Source organism: Corvus moneduloides, chromosome 3 (genome assembly GCF_009650955.1).
Source record: "Corvus moneduloides isolate bCorMon1 chromosome 3, bCorMon1.pri, whole genome shotgun sequence".
Lineage (NCBI taxonomy): Eukaryota > Metazoa > Chordata > Aves > Passeriformes > Corvidae > Corvus > Corvus moneduloides.
Window position 1 is genome coordinate 44,225,437 of NC_045478.1, and position 25,672 is coordinate 44,251,108.

At 34.5% G+C, this 25,672-nt stretch overlaps 1 protein-coding gene across 3 annotated transcripts in view; it reads right to left on the bottom strand.

The window, feature by feature from the left end:
• ASCC3 (activating signal cointegrator 1 complex subunit 3) overlaps positions 1-25,672 on the bottom strand; it is a 255,012-nt gene that overhangs the window by 42,505 nt on the left and 186,835 nt on the right. For all 3 annotated transcript variants that reach the window (XM_032105143.1, XM_032105141.1, XM_032105142.1), the window contains exons 30-35: positions 25,055-25,197; positions 15,177-15,314; positions 14,952-15,072; positions 11,444-11,576; positions 8,728-8,853; positions 251-362 (exon numbers count right to left, since the gene is read on the bottom strand). In XM_032105143.1, coding sequence (XP_031961034.1) covers positions 251-362; positions 8,728-8,853; positions 11,444-11,576; positions 14,952-15,072; positions 15,177-15,314; positions 25,055-25,197 — 773 coding nt within the window. The remainder of the gene's footprint in view (positions 1-250; positions 363-8,727; positions 8,854-11,443; positions 11,577-14,951; positions 15,073-15,176; positions 15,315-25,054; positions 25,198-25,672) is intronic.

Below are 25,672 nucleotides of genomic sequence, written 5' to 3' on the forward strand. Positions count from 1 at the left end.
TCAGAGTTCCCAGTGGTTCAATATAACGTGTTCCTACATAACTGTGAAACATGCTCAGGCTACTTTTAAGAGAGAACACCAGAAACAATTTAGCATCATAATTTAGCTGCAACAGTTTTCAATATAAGTCTTAACAAAGAGCTCCACAGACAAACTCTAACATCTCACATCAAAGAGTAAATATCTTGCTGTTCAGAATTTCTAGGAGCGTGTATCCTACTGAACCTTGTAAGGCACAGATTAATCTTACCTCCCCAACTTCAATACAGTAGGAGCCTTCCAAATCAAACAGGGATTTCTCAACAAGGTTCGAGAGGTACTTATTCATAGTGTCATGGCTCGCATCATCCAAGTTATAGTAACTAGATAAAATGAGAGAAGATGGATTACATGAATATTTTTTACAGTCTGAAGATTTTTAACAACAATGCCTTCTAAGAAAACTTACAAGGCTTCTACAATATACACATGGAACAGCAAACATCCACATTAAACAATTAAACACAGTCCTCTATAAAGACTAACAAGAAATCCATGATTCTTAAACAGTTTGTGGGAGTAACCAACATAAGACAAACATGTACATATGGAAAGATGGCAATTTCTCCATCCATTAACAGAAAGGTTGATACAAACAGAACTGAACTGGCTCTATTTAGTTAGTGGGAAAATTTTCCTGATTTCATAAGTACACTTTCCTGATAAGCATGAAAGTAAACAAGCAATATTAACACAAGTATTTTAACATCAAGATAAAGGAAGAAAACCCACCCAGGAGAGCAACTCTCCTTACATCCTGCAACTCTGAAAGTAAAAACTAGGCATATAGTGACATTTCTTGAAAAAGTAAACCTATACCAATCCAAATGTTGGTGTTGTTATATTTCTGTGACATTTTATTTATTCTCAAATTTAGAGTTGCTAAAAAAAAGAATAAAGTATTTTTTAATGCAGTTACTTCACATGTTCACTGTCAGATAAAATGTTTGGGTCACTATATATATATAGTCACAATGGCTCTTGGTTCTCTGTATGAAGGAAAAATGTTTATAAAGTGTGCCAAAATATACTTTTTTCATGTTAGTATATAAAAAAGACACAGTGACTGAAGTTTGCACTCCTTAAATGTAGAACTTGAGGTGTATTATTTTACTCATATAAACCAACATAATTTCAGTGAGAACTTCTATGCCAGATAAAAATGCAGTAAGAACTTGTGTCCCTCGATTCAGCAAAGGTACCAGATCAGAAAGTAACAATTAAGTTCAGTGAGTAATAAAGAAAAACTGAGCATGCTTAGAAAGTTTTAAAATTTTGAATTTAAGCAGAGCAATTAAATCATGCAATTTCAAAGCAGAATTAAAACAAACATAAAATGTGATGATCTACGGAATTGTTAAAAAGCAGAATAAAAAAGGTAGTCCTTGCCCATTTAATTCTGTCAAATACTATGGCAGAAAAAGTCTACTGAGCTCAGTGCAATGATGAAAGATGATCCTCTGTTCTACCTGGCTGCTTTACTAAAATTTCCTACTGTTACAATGTACTCAGCACTCCCATTTGAAATAACCCCACTGCAACAGAGAGTAGGTTCTTTCAATGCTATTTTGTGCAGGTGAACAACAGGCTGCAAAACAGTGTGCTGAGGTTCATTTTAGCCAATTTTACAAAGTTACAGCTGCACCTGAATTAGTTTTTTAAACTCCTTTCACTGCCACTGGAAAGAAATGTGTACTTGCAGAATGCTATTCATCTGAAGTATTTTAAAATTCTGCTTTAGGATGAGGTGCACTGTAATCAGTGAGGAAAGAAAAAGAACTTCAGACAACCAGTTCAGTTGTTGATGCTGTATTTGGGCAGATGAATCCCATTCTCTGAGCTAAACTCTGTATCATTTACTGTAATGCTGCTGTTTGCAACTTTCAAAAGATGGAATTACGTTTTTATAAACTACAAACATCCTTATATAACTGCTTAATTTAAATAATCAGATTTGCATTATTATTTTCTTAAAAAAAGTTTTTACCATACATCTCCTTAAATAGCAGTAGCATAACCAAAGAAAGCCTGAATGCTAAATAGCAGTATTGTAAATTCCAGATTTTATTCCTCTTGCTATTAATCCCAAAATATGGGACTAATTCTTTGAAGATTTGAATGTCCACTTATAATTGGGTAAAGTTGGAGTAAACCAGTACTACCACAAGAAAAAGATTTAAAAAATGTGTTCTGATAACAGCCAGCTACATGAGACAACAACAAAGCATAGATACATGGCAGTGGGGTATTCAACTCTGTGACATTTTATATGGGTTCATGCTGAGCTGATCTGAAATACTTGCAACACAGCTATTGTCCAAAATCAAACCAAACGAACAGAAATATTTGTATTGACTAAAACATTTCATATAGTAGACAGCCACATAATATCAGCCTCACACAAAGAAAATTCATCTGTAGAAAAATTAATCTAATGGTGTTTTTGATGCAACATAGATTTCATGAGTCTCCTTTTAAATTTACTTAAGCAATATAGTGATAATACAAAATGGTCACAATTTCTATCTGCCCATTTTATCTGCCTGACATCACCGATCACATTTATTTTCTGGTTATTGGCAGAAATTACTTTGTAAAGTTTTTTTTACTTTCTCAAAATAATCGAGCAAATTAGCTAAATAAGTTGCTTAAGGATGTGAAAAAAATTTGCTATTTTATACTCCTAAACCACAAATGATTCATTATTATTTCTCTCTAAATTGAACACTTCTGAAATGCTTATAATTAAGGCACTTTCTTGTCATGGTATTCAGACTTCCACCATATAATTTCAGCACATTTATTTGAGTACCATAACATTGATGATGAATACTGATAAAACAAAAAAAGGAACATGGGCAATACACTGAAATTCTTTTCTGAGTCTGTATTTTAAGACACCAATTCAAACAGCTCTGTGCTCTTGTGCTCTGCCTAATTTGCAGTATTTCACACTGAAGGTATAACCATAAAGGAATTTATAGCATCCTTAAAATTTTTTTGTGAATTTTAAATTTGCTGCTTCTTGGTAATTTTTTGTCAAAGGAGTAAATATCTAGATGCTTAGTGGAAATAAAACAATGTAAAGAAAAATTTTAAATGGTTTGTAATCTTGAATGAAGTGGTACCAGTATGTTTTAACTACTATCTGTAATGAGGCAGATACAATTTTGAGCACACCCACAGGAGCTTCTTGGTCATTCAGCACATTTTCCCCTAATAAAAATCAAAGCCATTCATCTTGAAAGACTGTGGTATAATCATTAGTGAAAACAGAGGTATCATGACATTAGATTTCGATGCTCAGGAATAAATGCAAGTTGAAGTCCGCATGCTGGTATGTTCCAAGTATAAAAACTGCATAATACGTGAGTTCCTCTATGAAGCAATATTGCCTAACTATTTAATTACAGATAAAGAATAAAAACAATGCAGTTTCATGCTCACTGCATTGAATCATCTAGTCATTATTTCCCCTTTGCTATAAACAGACAGCCTACCTTTTTATCAGCACACCATTTCATTTATTTCACAGTGAAGCCCAGTTTCACAATAATTGACTTGTCAGAAGCTCTAATTTATGAGGCTGGGCTCTGTAAGCCTTCTCCTATATTGGACTCAACCTGCACACAAGCAGGGTTGAATATTTACAATGCTGTTAACAGGTGCTGAGTTGTTTAATGATTCTAATAGCCAGAAGCGTACTGAGAAAGCCAGCGGGATCACAATTACAGGCTGTTTGAACACAACAATTACTCGTCCCCTGAGAGGTGTGAAAGTCAAAGGCAGTTTTATCCTAACAGCATCTAGCACATGGGCTAGACAGGCTAACTTCCATTAGTAGTCCATAGGGAAAAAGCAGTAACAAACCCTTAGGTATCATAAAAATTTACAAAGTATGTAAAATTTAAACAATCAAAATCTGAAGGAACTTTTTATTGTCTATTAAATAACATATTTTAAATTCCAAAACCTTGTAGAGCTTAGCAAGCACAACAAACTGTGAAACATGAACTTATTTCTCCAATCTAAGGAAGTGTGGAATTTCATCAGCTGAGAGAGACAGAGAGACGTGCAGGAACATAAAATGTAGATGAAGTTACACAAAACATTTAGGATTTAATGTGAATGGTGGCAATCATTTCCTGTTTAGCTTATGTAAACCTGACCTGAGATCTCTCTGGGAAATTTTTCATCAGCCTTGAAATGGTCCTGCTATAACTGTCAATGCTGTGGAGTCATTTGTTACAGCACAATGTTTTTTATGTTCAGATTATACGGTGGTAATAGTGACACACATAATGAAAATTGGTGACAAGAGTCAGCCAAAAATATTAAAGAAGAAACTTGCTAGTCAGTAGGTCTTTTGAAACAAAAGCGCAGAATAGTGAATCCACAGCATTCACTTGATAGCAAGAAAGTGTGCTTTTTGAGATTTTACAGTTCTGAAAGCAGAATTTTGTTTTGAACAAGTATGGGGGAGCATAGACAGTAACTTTTTTCTAGGTCCCTTTACCGCAGTCATCATTTATACTTATTTTCATCAGCTTCAGCAGCTGCCACCTTCAAACAGCACCATGGAAATGGTACAGAGAATATGGCACAACTGATGAACCTTCATAGCCAGAGAGATATGACTCGATGTACCAACTCACTTCTGTTGTTACAGCATTACTGACTGACTCAGGATTCTGTGACTGGCTTGCAAAAATGCATTACAGAGTGCACAAATGCTGCAGACCCTAATGTCATCCTGTATTTTATTTCTATCATGTTTTCTTGCATCCATATATTTGTGCATGCCAGGTAGGGGAAGCAGATACATTGCTGTCTTTAACAGCTTTTAGTATACTGTGGTCATTGTGGTATATTGTGGTCATTTAAGAAGAACAAGTCCAATTTCTCTGACATCAGCAAGATGTTTGCCCCCACATCAGTGCTTCTAATTATAACATTTGCAAGACAGTTTATCTCCCAAGATACATTCACGAGAAATGAGAAGTAATAGGCGCACATGAATCTGCTCACATATTGGTAAAATTTTTCTTTTTCCTATCATATATTCCAACAGATAATTTGTATAGGTAAATCACATCCAAGAGTAGGAAGACAATTATGTGAATTTGCTTTCTGAATGGGGAGATGCGGGGTCCTCAGCTTTGTATTCTCACCTAAGATTGCAGCAGACTGGGAAGCAGAAGGTGGCTCAAATGCTCAGCAACCTGGGGCTTCTCTGTCTGACAGACTCAGCAAATCTTTATTTGTCTGAATATTTGGTAAAACATTCCTGTGAACTACATTCTTATACTTTTCACATCACTGTGATTGTAATAATTCCAGAGAACAAACTCTTGTTATGAAATTCATAATAATGCTTATAGCTGTTTTTTATTAAATATATATACATGCATAGGTATCCGTACATGCATATAGGTCTAAATGTCATTGTAAAAGGCAGAGCCCTTTTGCAAAGCCTTTTGTGAAATATCTGTTTACCATAATATGGATATTAGTAATCACTGCAGTGCAACATACTTGCATATTCTAGCTTCTGTTAGTTTAGCTACTGTCAAACTTTTCCATTTTATCTCTTAATCTTAGCCAATTTAACTTCCTGCAGTAATCTTCCTTCTGACACCATTCCAAATTAACCCTAAAATTCTGAATAACTGATTTTGTCACCAAAACATACAGGTATTCCATTCTGACTGACTTTTACCATGATATTACCTGTCATCATAATAGCAGAAAGTATATTGGACCAATAGATAACCATAATCTGTATTCAAATGTTTTATTCACATGCTCAGCTAACCATAATGAGAAAACGAAATTTTAAGTAAAACATAAGTGTATGATGATAAGGGCATCAATCTGAGATTATAATTTATGCTGTTTTATTCATTCACTCCAAAAAAACTTTGCAAAACTGATACCAAGTGAAAAAATCCCCTTAATAATACATCTCAGAATGAAATAATAAAATATGTTTTTTCAGGTTTTCACAAGGAATTTACATTCTGATTTTGTAAGCGTGCACATGTACACAGATGCACTCTCACATATAAATACATAAATAGCCACACACATTTTGATAGGGATGTGATATGATATGTGCTCTCAGGATATCTAAAAATTAACTTTCCAAATGAAAGCTGATTCTGCTTAACTTTACATATGTTGTAAATTTCTATTTCTCTTTTACTGCACACGTATCTGGAAAATATTATAACCTGATTTACAGAAAACGTTTCCCATAGCCATTTCTCTTTTGTAGAACGTTGCAATTATAATCTTCTATAAGGGTAAAAGAATGAAATAACCAAGGCATTTCAGCCAAGGAATGGAGATAGATGAACCTGTCAAAGTAGCCCCTTGCAAAGAGCAGGGCACTTTGCTGATCTGCCTGGTATGACCTTGAGTAAGTAAAGAACATAGCGACTACAGCTCTACGTGGAAAGGAGTACACGTTGTACTACTTGACTGAAGTAGTACAGAAACTGTGACTTAACATGCAAATTCAAAAAGCTCTGCATTTAGGATTAACTGTTTCGAGGGAAGCGAAGAACAGGGAAGAAACTCTGGATATGGAGACTGAGACACTTTGATAAACATTTCATTTGGACCACCCCTGTCATTCACATGTCATCTCCTGAACAGGATGAGCATGACTAGTCGTCATGCCTCTCAGCAAAACCAGCATTCAGCTACTCTACTTCCCCAAATCAACAGCTCAATTACTCTTCTTACCTAGACAGTTAAAACCCATTCCATAGATTTTGAGAAGCAGGAGTTCATCAAACAAGAAAATTAAAATGGTTTGATGAAAAGGAGTATTTTAACATGCAAAGATTTTCAACACCATTAAAACAACCATAATTACAAGTTTAACAAATTATCTCAAGTTTGCCAGAAAAACTTTCATGATGACTTCATGTTTAGAAGAAACCTGGATACTGAGAGGAAAAAGATCCTTGGATCTCTATTTCACAACCAAGGTAGATTACCATTACTTCAATAGTACAAATTGTAGGCATTCAGTAAGGCATTTTATGATACTGGATTGGAATAGGATGATGCTACATTTGTTTATGCAGCTTTAATATACAAGTAGCTAAAACTGGCAATAAACGAGAATATAAATCTTCTGCATATTATCTAAGCCCATTATTTTGGGGATTTACAGCATCACATGCAATGACTTTTATGCCAATGAATCCCAAGGCAATTTACTAATCATGCATATGGGAATTATCCACCACTAAGGTACAATCACCTGCTGTCTGAAAAATAGTTCTTGTTTTGCAGTGGAGAGAAAGTCAACAAAATTGCTTTGGGGCAGGACATGATAAAGAAGACTTCTATGAAGTGACAAGGAATGGGTATCGCATAACCATCTAAACCAAAAATCAGCAATTGCACTCCTACTCTTTTGAAAAAATTAAACCTAAAATCTTTGGATTACTAAGGGCCACAAATAGTTTTTGTTTGGTAATATCAATCATTTCATATGCTCTTTTATGGCACACTAAACCCCATTACCATAATGCAACTTATTCAGAGTTATCTCAACAATCACTGATGTCTCTGTAAAACTCTTCCGTTTTCCTTGGATGTATCTCATTCAAACACTGACCATGCTGGAACTGCTTGCTTGGCTTTCAGGAGGTCTGAAAATACCCCAGAGAGTAGGTCCAGGAAAACGACTAAGTTTAGTAACTTTGGATGAAATTTAATACTATTATCATGACAAAGAATGGAATGCATGCACGTCCATTACATTTCTGCTTGGCGTCTAGAAATGAGCTCTTTGACAGAGTAATTAATATCCTTAATTTTTCTCCCTGCATCCCTAAATACAGAAGGAATGCTGAGTACCTGTGTGGATAAATCAGTTCAACTTGTCAACTTGTCAACTGTTCCAACCTGCATGTGTGGCGTTCCAATGCAAGACTCCAATTTCATTAAAAACCTCAATATCCATTGCTATCCTGCCAATGCAACATGCTGGAGTACATCAAGACATACTTAGTGATCTAAATGGTTAATTCTTTATTTGCCACATTATTTTAGTGGGTGAATGATCACATGACAGGTAACATACCATTTACCCAAAACAGTGTCATGGCAAAGGCAGACTATATCGGAACAGCTCAGAACGATCTGCATACCAGCTGGATCTAGGCAGGATGATAGCAATCACCGAAAATATTGCACACATGGTTTCACCAGGATACCCTAATGAAAGAAAACTATCACAGAGGAACAGCTGATAGTTATTCTCTCATTTATTAGGAAAGTCCAAGTCTTAATAAATTTTCTAAAGAAAACTGGGCAGAACATATCAATGTGGTAGCTGAAAAAAAAGTATTGGATTATAAATACAGCATCTGAAGGAATGTGATAACCTGGAAATTTATTTTAGGGATGCTGATGTAGCCCTCTCAATAAGGCTATTTTATTGTTGTAACTAAGTGGTAAAGTTATCTGCCAAAAAATGCATTTATATTTAGAGAAAAAATTATAAAAAAAATGTGCACATGAGTTTTAATCCACATGTGGGCCAGTAATGCTCCTACACTGAAGACTGCTAGATATTCTAGGCTCCAACAGCCGATGGATCACCTTTGGATCAACTCTAACCTCAAGTTACCTTGAGATTAAATTGCACTTATATTGTATACTCACGATGGGTTCATTATAAGTCGACGGAAGAAATAAGTCCAGGTGATATAATCCATTGCATCCTGCTTAGATGTAATAGTTCCAGCAGCAATTTCAGCATTCAAGTGGTCAGCCAGCACCTCTAACAAGCTGAAGAACAGGAAGCAAAAGGATTCAGCTGACTTTACAATCACAAAGACAGGTAATATATTTTGTAGAGTTGTCCATTAAAAGGTTTATTACTTTTAATCTGAAAATATTATATATTTATCTTCCAGTAAAAGAGAAGAGGGGAATGTAATTGCAAGGCCAGTCATCTTCTTTACATGATAGTGGAATGAAGCATAAATTATTTTTTGATTGGACCAAGCATGCACAAGTTTAAGTCATTCATGGCACATATTCAGATGGAGCTACTCAGTGGTAACTCCTGAATATTGTATGTTGACCATATGATCATGCTGATTTAATCCAATAGAGAATCATATGGAAAGACAAACAGGAAATGAAACAGTGGCAATATCTTAGCTAATACTTGACAAATACTTCAGGGCTATTAAAAATGCATCAAAACTGCTTCCCCCAGATTTTGCCTCATCTTCATGCAATGTAAAAAACACAAAAAAAAAGGAAAAGAAGAGCAGCTACTTTTACCCAGAAAGATTTTAAACTCAGAAACAGAATAGTAGAAGCAGTTTAAAATGATTTTTAAAAAATAAAATACTCAGTCATTAAACAGAACAAAGACCTCCATTAGGGTATCTAATGAGATCATGCCTGGCTAGAGTTCAATCAGACAATAGCAAATATCCTTAAGGTTCAACCTAATTTTTCTTGTATTATATCTTTCTTCTCCCAATGTTCTTTTCCTGTTGCTAAAAGTAAAGAATAATTTGGCATGAGTAGCTGTTTTACTGCTCTGTACTGGTGACTGCCTGCTTCTAAGCGGCAGAACTGCAGACGTTCTACACAGATTGTCCAACAGAAACTGGACAGACGATTCAACAGCTATTCCACAATAATGGAATTCTGGTTTTTTTTTTGTTTCTAATGTGCTGTGTTTCAGGCCCATGATCAGGGAGAGCATAAGGACTGTTATGAGTTGAGTACTCAAGTCTTACAACTCATACGTAAACAATGGCTTTTAGAAAAAACGTTAATTAAAAAAATAAGAAGTTTACTTTTACAAATAGGAAATACTACACAAAGCTGATAAATCTGCTCTTTGGTAAAACAGGTGGAAAAGCATTCCAAAACTAACAACCCCCCAAAAAACCCCAACCAGTTTCTCTTTGAAGATATGAAGCCTCTTATTTCAAATACTTGATCATAAAAGAGACCAAGACAAACCTAAGTTAATTGGTTCACAACCTACAAAGAACTTAATAAGATTGTTATTAATATGTGACTCTTCATCTGCAAATTTATCAAAGATTCTTTTTTTATAATAAAATATGGAATATATCAGAACTAAAAAGTAAATATATACGGACAAATGAAGCTACTAGTGGCATAGAATATTTAAAGTCTTCCAAACATGAACAAAGGTGTGATTACTACTGTTATATTGAAGATATGATTTCTTTCTTTAGAAACAGCACTTCCCAAGGAATAGAGATATTTCTTAGTTTATGCTAATGCCATGCAGTCTGGATATATCATCAACATTTTAATCACACCACTCTTTCCACTTATTAGCTATCATTTTGAAGAAGTTCAACTGCTAGTCTTTTGTGCAATTTCTATGTTAAAAAAAGGGTGGTTTCCTAAGGAAATGAAGTATATGTTTCCATATTCTTTGTTTGTAAAAATTTTATGTCTGTCTGTGCACCACAGAAATTAACTTACAAATACACCAGCCGATTTCAACAACATTTCAAAGGTGGACTGCACTCTCAAACTCCAACAAATTTCCTGAGCAGATAGAGGTCCCATTATCACTTATGTTGAGGGATAAAGTTTCCTCAGGAGAACAATACTGTGAATTTTTCATCACTGAGAAAAGCTTTCAGTAATGTTCATGCTTTATTAGATGTCTGAGCATTGCTCCATGAAAGGTTCCTCTACAGGAGACCAACATAACTAGTTGGGCTTCTCATTGAACAAGTAAGTATATTAAAAATATCAAAACCAAGGCAAAAATTACATTATGCTGGACAGCAAACTTTGCATCAACTAGGTTCCAAGAGGCTGCAAAAATGTGCTGTTTCTACATTTCTGACAAAAATATTGCAATTTTATAGGGAAAGATATGTTAAAACTGTATTAGCAAGAGTTTACAACATGTAGAGTTTTTGAACTTTTGAGATACTCAAGAATGTGGTATCTATAGTGATACAAATATTCTACGTAAAAAGTGCTAGAAACTCACCTTGGTTTTCTCCTATTAGTAACTGATCATGGAATTTCAAAGAGGGCTCTGAGGATTGTGGATAGCTGTCCTAAACACTGCCCTTGAAGAATAGTTTGTGCTTTCATGTGTCTGAGACAACACCCAGAAACAGACAGGCAGTTGTGGTATTATCTGGGAATGGACTGATGAGCTCAGCAGTGCTTCAAAACTCATGGAAAAAGGATTTTTCTATGTAAAAATGGGTAATTTCTTTTTTTTTAATTGTCTTCCTCTTGACCCCAGTATTTAGGACTTATCCAGCACAGGAATTTTGTTTCCCTTTCCTCTATCCCTCATTTATAATACTGTTTATTGTTTGATCAGCTTTTCTGATTGCTTTATCTTTACCTTGATTCCACTGGGAAAGGTTCATAAAGGAATTTTTTGTAGAAGTCTTTCTTAATATCATGGACTAGAATGACGGCTTTTCCTTGGTCATCGAACTGTGGTCTGCCGGCACGCCCCATCATCTGAAGCACATCTGCCAAAGAGACAATAATGTTTAAACCAAATATTTGTTTGGATGTATAAATAAATGTATTTATGTCTGTATAATGCACAATACAGGTTTTTTACATTACTTTGTACTTGCATGCCCTATTGGCTTTGACACTTCTAATTTTTTTTTTCCATCTCAGATAAAGTTATGATGAACTTTCTGTCAGAGGCAATCTTCTTGTATACTTAAAGACCACCCATTGCAACAGAATCCAAGCTTACACCTAATATAAATTGCCTCTACTCTCCTTCCATTCCACATCCATCCCTCATTTTATCACATGCAATTAAAGATGATGAGTAAGAGAACTCATGAAGGCTACAATGACAATTGTCTATCATTTCCTAATTTTCAAATATTTGACTTCACACTTGCACAAGTTCCTCATATAGGCTTTTTTGCTAGATATGATTTCCTAGGTTTTGAGTATTTTAGAGATAAAATAGTATAGGCAATTTCTAATTACTGAGCGCTATGATATTTACCATTCAAACAAGTTATATGAGTTATTAGCACTGGAGTAGAGATGGTTTTGTATTGTATGTTGTCCCTACATTACAGATTTAAAAGCTGTCTCAGTCACTCTACCTACACATCATTATTTGTAAATACTAATTAATGACTTCTATAAACATTGAAAATACTAGTTTATGCAAAACATGCTCAACTTGCTACCTGGCCACAAGGATAAGTATGTTTATCATCTATTTGTTCGTCTTCTCATCATTTGAGAAGTGCATCTGCATAGGTTGTTTTGTGTCTCATTCAACAGAGCTCTGAATCCTTTCTTGTATCTCCAACTGGCATTTAACTTAGAAGAAACAATGGAAAGCAATTCATAAGTTTTACATATTTAGTTTAAAAGTTTTTATGTTTTGTGTATTCCCTATGGGCTCTATCGTACCTGCCCAACATGTGGCATTTTGAGATTTCTTTGTGTTAAGAGTTTGTAAGCATTTGGCCCAAAGCTCTGTTGGGAAAGGAAAATCCAGAAAGTAAAGAATGGGATACAGCAACTGACCAAAACAGAAGAAACAGACAGTCCAATGGTGGGTTCCTAGTAAAAAAAAAAATCACTTGTGTACTGACTTGTGTATAGACAGCAATGTTTTTTATCAGTTTATTCCTTTTGTTAGCTTAGGAGTGACATTAAGATGTAAAATGAAACTAGTTTAAATCTGCTGCTTCTGAATATATATGTGCACAGGAGGGTGATGAAACAACAACTTGCTATTCTATGTGGTGAATTAAATTGTGCATAATACCATAAAGGAAATGGATTTAGGAAATTATTTTTGCCAATATTCACTATGTAATTATCCAAACCCAATATTTTCTTTACTGACTATATGTTGCTTGGCTGCTCTTAATCACTGGACTAAACTCTTGAAATGTTAAATATGATCCAACTGGCTGACTAAATAAATGACTGTTAAGAGAGAAAAAGCCCTCCCCAAAACCTCTGACTTCACTCAAAGAAGCTTTCTTGCTTATTTTGAAATTGCTGAACACTCCAGAGTGATTCATTCCGCCCTCAGCTGCTCCCTTGGAGCCAAATGCATTCCTGACATAGAAAGGTAACTACAGTAGGGAGAAGCCAAGTAATACCAAGACGGAACAGTGAAGCCATAACTTGAGGGCAGCATTAAAGACAGTATTGTGAAACTTTTGGAAGTATTTCAGAAAGAAATTAATTACATTTTCATTTTATTGCTGCAGCAAAACTGTACTACCTATCCACAGAAGTTCCAGATGCATAAATATTCTCTAGAAAGTTAAAAATAAAAACGCTTTAGGCAAACCACACCACATGTTTCTTCATAAAATAAGGAATCTGCATTTGCTGTTGCAGTGCAGACAACAAAATCTGAATGCTTCCATCACAGATGGTGGTATTCCATCCACCCCCTCCCCTGCCCAAAGTCTTACTGAAAATTCAGGAATTGAACAACACCCAGTGTTAAAGTTACCTGAATTAAAAAAGGCAATAAAGAGTGAAAGTGTGAACTTTTACAACAGATTTCTAAACCAGCACAGTAAGTCTGCCCTGTTTATTGAGTATATATTTTAAATATATTATTTTCTCTATTACTGATTTCTGACAGTGCCACAGATTCAACATAAAATTTAAAACTTCCATTGATTTCTTTCCTCACCACTTTTCCTCATTCAGTAATAAAGCCAATCACCACCGTTCTTCCAGTCAGCGTGAGCACGATACTACTTTGCTGCAGAGACTGTTTTGACTAAGTCTACATCAGCCAAAGTCTGTCACAAAATACAAGTGTGCATGGCTAAGATCCCAGGTCAGACCAGAATCTTTGAACAAGAGAGTTGGTCTGGAAATTGATCCCAAGTTTCCTGCAGAGCACTAACCACTAAATTAAGCTCTATGATGGGTTACTTGGAGAAGTAACCCCTGTAGTATTTTCAGTTTGAGCTTTTTTACATTACTAAACTTCTCTTGCTGAAAAGACAGTGCATGGCTAAAAAGGTGCAAGCTCTCTATTTACCTAACAAATACAATTTAGATTGTCCTTAGATGTACACATCACTAGCGTAATATAGGAATATTTAATAATAAACTTTCTCTTCTGAAAAGAGAAAGGGAAAACAGAACAGGAAACCTGGAATAAATTTAGCTTGTCCTCATTCTTCAAACTTAGTACCATCCAGACAAATATTCTCCCTGTCTGAACTCTGAAAATGTTCTTCCATAGTTCACTTTCTTAAGCTGGTTGAAAACACTGGAGAACAGTTTATGAAAACTGGAGTTTACCGGAGCCAGAAAGCAACGAAAGCCTGTGTCAAGCTAAAAATTCAAATATTTATTTTAGCTGCTTATTTCTGAAGTCTCCCTTATATCACTGAAGATACCAGGCCAGTTAAGGTTTTCAGTTTACTACCAAGTGACTATGTATACATTTTATTTTCTCATACATGTGTGATTCAACTGTTGCATTTCAAATCATGGCAAAGTCTACTGTTAAAAATTTGTTTCTCTTTAGAAAAGGTTTAAAAAATGAAAAAAAAAATTCATGTTTGAAAAGTTCCTTTTATACAATTAACTAGTTAACTAGATATGGCTTTATATTGTCTCTTTAATTGTTTAATTTCTAATTTGGGTGATACACATTAAAGGAATTTAGCATGAAAAAAGATTTGCAAAACAGAAACATTTTCATTATTGCATAAAATCTTTAGAGTTGTCTTACAACTTGCATTAAACAAAGAAACCTCATGTCTCCTAGTTTTTCTCCAAATTCAGTAGTGATCAGTTACTAAATAATTCAGATCATTTGCATATGCTTGAAATACATTTCAGCATATGAACATTTCCATAATTTATGTAAGTACCTGTAATGGGATAATCCACGTAACGCCTTGTTTTTCCATCATAGTATTCTGTTCCTTTAACAATTACTAAATGAGCTGGAAAATTTACACCCCAAGCTAATGTGCTTGTGGCAATAAGAACCTAAGACAAAAAGAAAGATTAATGAGGTATATGTAACAAAAAGCCAACTTTTAAAATTCCATGTAAAACTCATTACATCAGGATTCAAAAAGAACACAAGGTACCTGGATTTTGCAGTTCACAAACAATTCTTCCACAGTTTTCCTGTCTCTTTCATGCAGACCTGCATGGTGCATGCCTATTCCAAAAGCAAGTGTCAGCTTCAGATTTGAATCTCTAACTGTGACTATGATGTCATTCATCTGTAATAGAAAGAACAATTGCTTGTTTTAAAACATATTACTCAGAATTTTTAAACTTTTAGGTTTCTTATATTTATTTTTTTATTTTTGTAGCAATGATAATTTGCTCAGTGCCATTTATACAAACAGGAAAACAGAGCCTTCTTCAGTCTCTGAAAAGACTGGTTTTGTCTAAAAAAATAAAACTATATTAACCATAGGGGTGGAATACAAAATGCACATTACTTTATTGACATGCTAAGTAACACAGACAAGCAAATGAAAATGCTGAAAATATCTTGACAGGTCTGGCAAATACTGTGCATTCTGTTCTGTGTTTGTTTAATGCAATCCCTAGTATCAAAGGGGTTAGAACTGGTATAAAAACATAGCAAATCCCTGCAACCAGTAACATAGTAACAGTCATGAAAAATAAATTTGGCTCTCTCTAATGCCTTTGAACAGATAGACATTTCCTCAGTTTGATAATTTTGCAATTATTATTCATCAAGAAAGCTTCCTATTCACATGCTGAAATGCAAATTAATTAAAAATTTTTTTTTGAATGTGAGGTTGTAATTTATGGTCTCAAACCCTGTAGTGAAATTCAACATCTATTAAGTGTGTTCATTTAAAACTTTTAGAAGTCCAGATAAAAAGCTATTTTTATTACTATTACTAATTTTTTCAAATCTGATGTCAATGACTTCTTGGAATAATTTTCACCACTATCATTTTAACCTTCTTGCCTACGTTTTCAAGTCATAAATTTGATAACCAGCTTATTTATTTTTGTAGACGACCTCTGTGAAAAACCTCTTAGGAATAGCAAACAAAACTGTCTTGTTAAGTGATTCTACCCTTCAAAACTATTTTTATTTTTTTATTTCTAAGGTAATTTATTATTTTATGTGATTTTAATATAATTATAGCCAGGAACTTTAAAATTTATGCTCTTATTAGTGGTTTCCTGGTGCCACCAGCAGTGGCATGATGATATTGCATACTTAGGCCAGCATCATTCATGGTTGTGGGAGGTATAGCAAGGTTAGAGAAAAAAATAGTAGTGCAGAACAAATTAGTCAGGGTAACTGAATAATTTGGACATAGTGTTCAGCCTCATCTCAGACTGAGTTCTCCAAAATACAGAGGTATGACTACAGTCATGTCCTCATTTCTACTTAGGACTCTTCTGATGTTCAAAATTGTAACCTCTCTAAATACTTCCTGAGTTTCATAATTCTCAGACCTCAATGTGAACAGAATGATTCACTTATCTAAACTCAAGCAACTTGTTTAACCACTATAAAAAGAATCCTTAAAAGGTACAAAAAATCCACAGAACATAACAGTCCATATTGAGGATTTTAAAACAAACAAACAGACCAACAAACAATAAAGATTTTGTAAATCAATCAATTTTGTCAGGAAGAGCAATTGCAAAGCATTTTAAAAGTCTATTTGTTAAACTAACCTTGATTAACAGAACCACAGTAACAGAGAATCCAATTAAAAAAAAATGTTCAAGTTTTGATAGATCAATCAATTTAATCTGTCAATGGAAGCTCCTAAACTTGTTTTCCCCTCACAACGCAGTTGTGTGGATGTTCCTGGGAGTTTCCTATACTATAAGACATGGAAGACGTGGAAGGTTTGTTGTATAAACTGATCTAGCATGTATAAAAGAGAAGGGCGCTTACAGAAGAAAAGAGTGAAAGGGTCTATAAAACACTGAAGAGAAAGGGAGCAGAAAGAAAAAGCCCAATGCATTGAGAAGAAAAGAGGGGATAAGTCCATTTAGGAAAGGGAAGCAAGAAGAGGGGTAGATTAGTCGAAGATAGTAAAGAGCTGAATGAAAGGAGGATATGTTAAAGGATAAAGTTTATCTATCTAGATACAATCAGCAAACCTTTGATTTCTCTAGTCAACATGTAGACATGTGACTGCAGTGTGGACAAAATGAATTATGACCCATCTTAAAGGGTTTTTCTTCTAAGACTAAAAAATATCTGGATAAGATGGGAACACACATACTGTTTTCTCTACAATTATGACCATCAACATACAATACTAAAAATATTATCAAACCTACTAATGATTTTTTTACTATGGGTTTATTAATTCGTACTAGTACTGCAGAGGGTCCTTATGCCTATGTACACACTTTGAGAAATAATAGCTATATGTGTATATTTAATAGGAAACTAAGATGAAAAAAGTAGAAAACAAAATTGGCAAATATGTGAAAAATAAACAAAAAAATGCATTTACATTTTAGTTTCTGCATTCAAGAATTGACAAAAGAAATTACATTGCAAAAACATTTATTTCATTATTCATATCAAAAGAACATGATATTGGGAAAATAATGTATCTAAATCCCCTTTTCCTCTAGAACAGTACAGTGATCAAATTAGCTGATTGGGATTAGTCTATAGCCATTAGACTGCTCCTTCAGCACACGCCGTTTTACACTGGGAGCACTTCCAGCACACGACCTGAGCTAAACCTTTCTGCCATTGAGTTGCCAGCATAAAACGTCCTAAATTCACACCGCTGGGAATTTATTCAAAGATGTTCTTCTTGCTTTTACAATCAGCGGTGGTTATTTTTTTTCCCCTCTGACTTGTATTAGAGCGGCGGCCTGTGGTGCTGTTAGTCATACCTGCAAAGCAGTGTAATTTACCACAGGAAAATGAAAGAACCCTTAGCAGGAGCACTGGTGCATTTACTGCTATCCTGTCATTTTAGCAGCAGGGAATCCTAGTCATTTTTAGCTGACCCCTTACTTTCACATAAATCACTGTAATAAACATAACTGTTTTACCCATAGGCACAATCCAAGGCTTAAAATTCTCATGACAATTTATTTAAAAATATAACTCCCTTATGTCAGTGTAGTGTAAGAATATTATAACTTTCTATTAAGAAATAATGGCACAATTAATAGGTTCATTAACCAGAAACAGACACAGCACTGTGACTATAAAACAAATCTAACATTTCTGCAGTTATGACTCAATTACTATTTATCTTTCTGAAAACAACTGTAATGTTGTTTTACTCACAGAAGGATAAATGAAATATGTTTTATCTTAAGAACAGAAAAAAGTATATTAAAATAATATAAGGAAATATGCATCCCACTGGCATTAAAAAACCCTGTACAACACCAATGCAGGGAACTTAATGCCAGGAGGGATTTTTCCCTGGACTCATAGACAGGCAGGATCAGGCCCATGCTGAAAGGTTTTGCTATCCTTCATAGGTTTTTTTGATGAACAAAGAAAAATATCTCCTGAAAACCAATTTGGAAATCTTGTAGCATCGTAAAATATTTATTCTAAAAAATAAACTTTATTTCTACATTTTCTCTTCTAATTTCTGAACAAATTCGATTTTTCTCAAACTACTAAGTAGTCATTTTCTTTGTTCCTGCACATATGTAAACTGTTGAACCATTTACTTAAAGCTAATAGAACTTTTTTTTAATATTTTAAATTTATTATACTTAAAAAGCTTTTGTAGAAAGATAGGATTCCATTTAAGCAGATACATTACCCTGTGCCTGAAATACATTCCAGTCAGAGTATAATTCAGCAAGTTGATGACAATGCTGGCTCCAAAAGAAAGGAGGAGACCAGATTGGACAAGAATGAGCTAACAGATTGTGCAGCCCAATTCTGTCCCTTTGAGTGTGATATATTGTTTCAAGATGCTAAAACCCCATACTTTCTCAAAGCGTATCTGTTGTGCTGGTTTTCCCATTTTCACAGAATCCTCATTATTAGTACTCTCTACTCTTTTCAAAGCACGTCAGACTCAGACCATATGCCACTGAATAATGCTTATCAATTGTCTAAAATGCCCAATAGAAGAAAGATCTGCCAAACAAAAGAATCGTGAAAGTTATGAAGTCTTTTACAAAAATAATTACATATTTCACATCTGCTACAGATGTTAAGTGAAATAAAAACATCTCCTTGTTATAACTAAATGGTAATTTTTATGACACACTTTTGTGTCATAAAACCAACGTCTTGTAGAAGGAAGCTGAACTTCTATAATGAGTGAAACACTTAGAAATCATTCTTGGGTACCCTCCTGATCTTTAAAAGCAGAAAAAATAAACATCTTACAAAATTATTTTTGATGAAAAGTTGGCTTATACTTCAGAACTATCCCACACAGAACAAGATGCCTAAAACAACTCAAATAAGATTATTCAAAGAACATTTTCAAATGTGGTTTAAACAGTTAAAATATATTATTAAATCATATTTAACAATACATAATAATACATTAAACTATAATAATATATTAAAACATTTAAAAAGACACATTTAAATGACAGCAATATACCTGTTCATGACACAGACCAGTGTCATGACACAGACCACTTCTATTCCTGTTTTATAGCACAACATTATCTCAAAATATTAACATGGATATAATAGGTTCTTTGATTTAAAGGTTAGTGAAGGAAAAACCATCTTTTGTCTTTCCAAGAATTCTTAGGACTTTTTTGTTGGCTTTGGGCTCTTTTGTTAACAATGCAAACCAGAACTATTGGTAAAATTTCATTCACTTTCATGCATATGTCTATGGGTATTTCCACATAATGTACAAACACATACGAACTAATCCAGAATTAGTGCACAGATGTTTATACACTCACACATCTAAAAGGGCAAAATCAGGATGGGTCTGATTCGTTCTTTTGCAGTCAATGAATGTCCTTCATTCAAGGGCCCTTGAATTCGGTGGCGGCAAACTATTGCCTGATATGGATGCTATTGAATATTACTGTAGGTATGTTTGTGCTAAAGGATATTAGTTATTTCTAGAGGTTTCATAAAGAACAGTCTTAACAAGATGCAGATGGTAAAATGATGCACAAAGCAGAATGCAAAAACCATTGTGGTTAAAGTTAAAACTATGTACACTGGTACATGTCTTCTCCCTCCTTGCACTGTAAACAGAAAAAAAATAAATAAATCCAAGTATCTGGATAGGGAATAAATTTTTAAAGAAACCCCACCAAACAAATAAGAAAACACCCTGCTTGTCTGCTGGTGAGTACTGCATTCTAACTTCAAACAATAAACCATAAATACTACTTTTGTACTTTTGTTTTAGGTTAAAAACAAAAAGCTGTAAAAACATTAGAGAAAAATAAATAAACTGAAAACTTGATTCTAATAAATTAAGTTGTAAAAAGATTGCAACATTTTCTGCCACCACAGATGTAGATGCAATTTCTGACAGAGAAGGACTTGTCCCTCTTTAATCAGCTCCTAATGTAGAACAGTATAACTGATCTTACACAAGCTGACCATCAGAAACTGGTCACACTGTCTGCTTCCAAAAGGATAATCTGAGCTATCTTCCCTTTTAACAAGATAAGTAATGGGCCACAAGCTTGAACATGACAGTCCTGGCTGACAAGACCAAATTAGAATTTTAGCTGGGAAGTGTGTATTTAAAAATCCTCTAATGGTTATACAAAAACCCCAGGGTAAGCATAACATTTTCTTTTTTCATGGGCACATTGGCATCAAAGAACAAGAAAAAGAAACGAAGAACCACTCTATTTACAGATGTAGTCTCCACTTTGAGATGCATTGTCCATTCACATTTCTGTCATGATGCACCTGTGCCTCAAAAGTATAACCAGGACAATCTTTACAGAGTGATATCTAATGAAGAGTCCTTGCTATTATTGCAGAAGGCAAGGAAGACAGCTTCTGCTGCTGCTTCTTCACTCTTCAGTGAAAAATAAACTCAGTCTTGGGGCATATTGTAAGAGAGATAGAGAGCTCATTTTGGAATGTGTATGGACAATGCACCTTACAGAACAATTAAAAAACATTTCTAAGACTCTAAAGGTAACTACTCTTTCTTTTCCTAGAGACTGCCCACTCATACTCTGGGAAAACTGTAGCAGTCTTGCTTAAATCCTGGAGAATATCTGCATGTGTAATTGGAAAATGTAGGGGTGAGCTTTAAAGCATCAGCTACAAATCCTGGTAAAAGGGTATTTCAAACATCATTGGAGGCATCCTTGGTCAGACAAAAGTACATGTAATACATGAGGTCTTTGAGTGGCCATTTCTTCACAAAAAACATGCACATAGCCTGAAACTTAGTTGGATAGAATCTATTAAGCAAATTTAACTATTGTAGTGCCGCAACAGGTCCAGCAGAACTTCAAAACAGAGCATTATTAGAAACAGCAATTTTCATTAAGTACTGGCCAGTTTTATGAAGACTGATTGCTGTCTCAGCTTTCTGCATACCTTTCAGCTTTCTGAATGCTGTAATGGGTATGAGCCAAAACTTGCACATTAGACATGAAATTCAAGAAAAGTGTCCAGGAACAACCATTCCCAAAACCTAATGGAGCTGCCTATAACATACGTATTTTTCAGAAGATGCATGTATAAGAAAATTCCTTCTTGACTAACTTCAGTTGCACCTGTTAGATAATGACTCCTATGAGGGAAAGAACATCTTGTATGATTCCTCCATGATCCAGGCAGGCTGTTACCTATGTTGGTGGCAACAGTTGAAGGGTTGTTTCTGTATGTCACATATAGATACAAATATGTATTCTAGAAGGTTCATGCAAGTTCATGTCATTTGAAATATAACTGATTGATACATTGCCTGAATTTGATAATTGGAGCTGGGTGGCAAAAACAGAGGTAGATTTGCCTGTTACCTGAGAGTACTGTGAAAAGCAGTCTGGTAGACTGTGAACAGAATCATTCATCACAAGCTTCAAACAAGAGCCTGTTTTACCACCACAGGGAGAATCTCTACAGAGAAGATTAGGGAAGCTAAGATGATGGCATAGCTGATAAAAAAAGGTCCAGTATTGGTAACAATGACATTAACAAAGACCCAGTACTGGTCTCTGCTGTATTCCAATCTCTTCCCCACAAGGCCTGAATCTCTCTGATACCATCACAAAGAGTAACAAAGAAAAAAAACACTTTTAATGGCTGTAAGAATCTGTCTCTACCTCAACATCAGCCCTTTAGAAGCTATTATGGATGGCACTGTTTTACAACACTTCAAGAAGCCTTATGAAATCTACTCACTGGGAAGCTAACATAAACAGACGAGCTTTTAGCCATCATGTAGCAAACGCAATTGCACCATTAAACAAAACTTGTGAGTTCTCAAAGGAATCTTATGTCAGCCAAAATTAATATTATACAAATAAGGCCGACTGAAGAAAAATGCCATGGTCTGCTGTACAGCTTGCTAACTTTGTATACACCCATGAAAAATCTCATATATCTCAAAATACTTCAGAGTTAAGAATTATGACTATTTTGAAAGTAAAGTAATTTTTCTGTAAGTCCCCCTAAAGGAACAGTGGTTGGCAAAAAAAAACAAACGTGAAAAACTGACAGGAAAAAAAGTTGTTGTTTAAAAGGCAACAACAATTTAATTCTTCTAACTGGTCCATTTTAATCCCATATGGAATTGAGAAACACTTGAAATTTTGGACAAGGGTTTAAGACATGGAATACCTACTATAAAGTATTTGCTAGTTCTACTTTTCAAACTTGAAAACATTGAAGCAATCTGGGGAGAATTTTGTCTATTTCACCTAGTCTAAGCCTGACCCTAATGTTACTTGAGATTAAATTTTTTAAATTAAAAACCCCCTAAATTATGATTAGGGTTTATTATTATTAAAAAATTAGGCAGGATATACACTATGTATGTAGCACTACTAGAGCTTTGTCCTTTCCTTCAATGTCAAATGAAACTCAGGCTAATCATGCTCATTTAAAACACAAAACTACAAACTAGTCCCATAATTACCCAAAGAAATGTCCACTTGAAATTGTGGGTACTTCAAACAGAATTGTGTTCTGCATAATAGTGGTAAGATATAACAACTTAGAACTTAATCCTCAGTCTTTTACATTTACGTAATCAGAACTGAGTAACTTGGTAGGTATCTCATGCTCCAAACATTCAGCTTATTAATTCAAATATAAATCATATGCAAATGTTATTAAACTAATAAATGCAAAGTCTGCTTGTCCTTGTTGGCTCCTATTTCAAAGAATCAGAGGCTTATTCTGAAACATGAAATTCAAAGACTCCTAATAGAAAACCCTTTTCCAGCAAGTGAAGAAGCTTCAGTTAAGTTCTTTTTGGAATAGCAGTGGCTCCCAGGACATGGGGAAACTATTCATAATAATGCAAGTCATTTAGGGCAAGTTGCCCAGTGCATATTCTAATTGTAGGTGAGATTACTACAGTAAACCAGCACAAGGTACTAGAGTATTCTACTAAGTAATAATAACTTGGATATGAGATGTTTCTATTAAGTTCAAGAAAACATTAAATAGAGGTTCTACAGCTAGAAAAGCACCATCAAGTTAAGATACACTTTAGCAGTAATAGTTTATCAACCAAGACAGCCATTTTCTATTTTAAAATCCATCCAAAACAGGAAGGATAAAGATGTTATGCTTTATCTCTGAAAAATCACATTTTATTTTTTGGCAAAGAGCAAATAAACACAAACAATGTAATGTAGAAATCTACACTTTTTCGCATATAATATTTACAATTGTATAACCATTGATAAAACTGTTTATATATAAATATTCATACAGTATTCAACTTGGATTTTATGTTTGTGATTCCTGCATTTTGCTTTGTTTTGGCCCTAAATTATCACAGAAATTCCTAGTAGAAGATCTGCAACAATTAGAAAAAGCTAGTTTCCAAAATCTAGAAAATCTGAATATCAACCAAAAAAAAACCTGTTTTGCAGCAGTGATACACTATAATCAGGACCATTAGTGCAGAAGGAAATAAATAATACTGTATTCAGAGCAGGTGCCAAACTGAGTGAATTAAATATAATCTGAATCTGATATACAGTTTGAAGAATGCAGATAAAAGAGAATATTGAATGGTTGTTTATTATTTAGCCATCATTCACGTTTTGAAGTAAACAAAAGAAGATTTAAAATAAATAGAAGAAAATGTAATTAAAGATTATATTGCTTGAAAAAGAATAAAAAAAAAGCCTTTACTCTAGCACTGTTTAACATCTAAGTGTTTGACTTTGCAATCTTTACTTTCTTAAAACAAAGATATTGGCTTTCGTTACTTTTTTTATATCATTGATTTATTTCCTTAATATGCAAGACTGAACCATTGCTAAATGATTGGTTCTGCAGTATATCTATCTATCTATGAATATCGATGGATGCACGTATATACATAGGTACATATAATCACACAGATATATATGCATATACATATACAAAATGCATCTCATGAGAAGGATGATTTTTCTCCTAAAACACTGAAAGAGACTTGGTTTAGATTTCAGCCCAACATCTATATGTCACAGATGTCCAGCTGTAAACTTTAGAGAGCACTAGCCCTCTTTCTTTTAGTCTTTGTCTTATCTTGGTATCAAAGACTTGCACCATGTGATATATGTTGTCTGGGACCATGGAACTAGCATTAATAAGAGATATGCAGGAAAAAACAAAGATAAAAGAGTTTGTGTTCTGAAGTTCCGCTCTCGCACAGACGCTTCTATAGCCTTAATGTTGACACTACTTTTAATACATAAGGAAACTTAGCATATGCACAACTCTTTCAAGATCTACCCTCAAACGGCTCTTTTGTTTTAGATCTTTTTTTTTTTTTCAAACAAACATCAATAAAATAGAAGCAAAACACAAATAAGGAAGGTGAAATGATTCTACCTCTCTTTCATCCATCTTCAGCCATTGTTTGGGATCATCCTCTGTGGCTAGGAAAGCGATGAGATCTAAGGCAGTAAGCCTTGTCTGACGTCTGGATGACACAAAAATAAGAACAGGCTTGGCTGGAGAATGACTCCGAATTGCTGTTGAGCAAAACAGAATTTGAGAATTAGACCCTTTAATGACAAAAATTAGGGTTTCTCCTTGCAATCCCATGACAGCTGATAGACCACTCTGCAGATGACATACAGGTATGTCTGCTGAGTCTATTCTGCTGGATGGATAATGGATACAACTGAGGTGAGAATACACCACCTCTGAACCAAAGACCATAAAACTACGCTTAGCTGAGTCTCAGTCGATTTTCCCTGCTACTTCAGTGATCACTAAGCTAATTAAGAGAACCAGTTATGAAAAAAACCCAACAAAACACTACAAAACCTAGACGAGCTTTCTAGACTTCAAGCTTGCGAAATTCTCTATCTCAGCCTAATAAGTATGTTAATGTTTTTTCTACACTATTGTCTCAGACTAAGTGCCCTGAAGGTCTAAAATTCGCTGTCTGTCTGACCCAGAGCTCAAACTGCATCAACTCATGTCAGCCTATGAAGGACCACT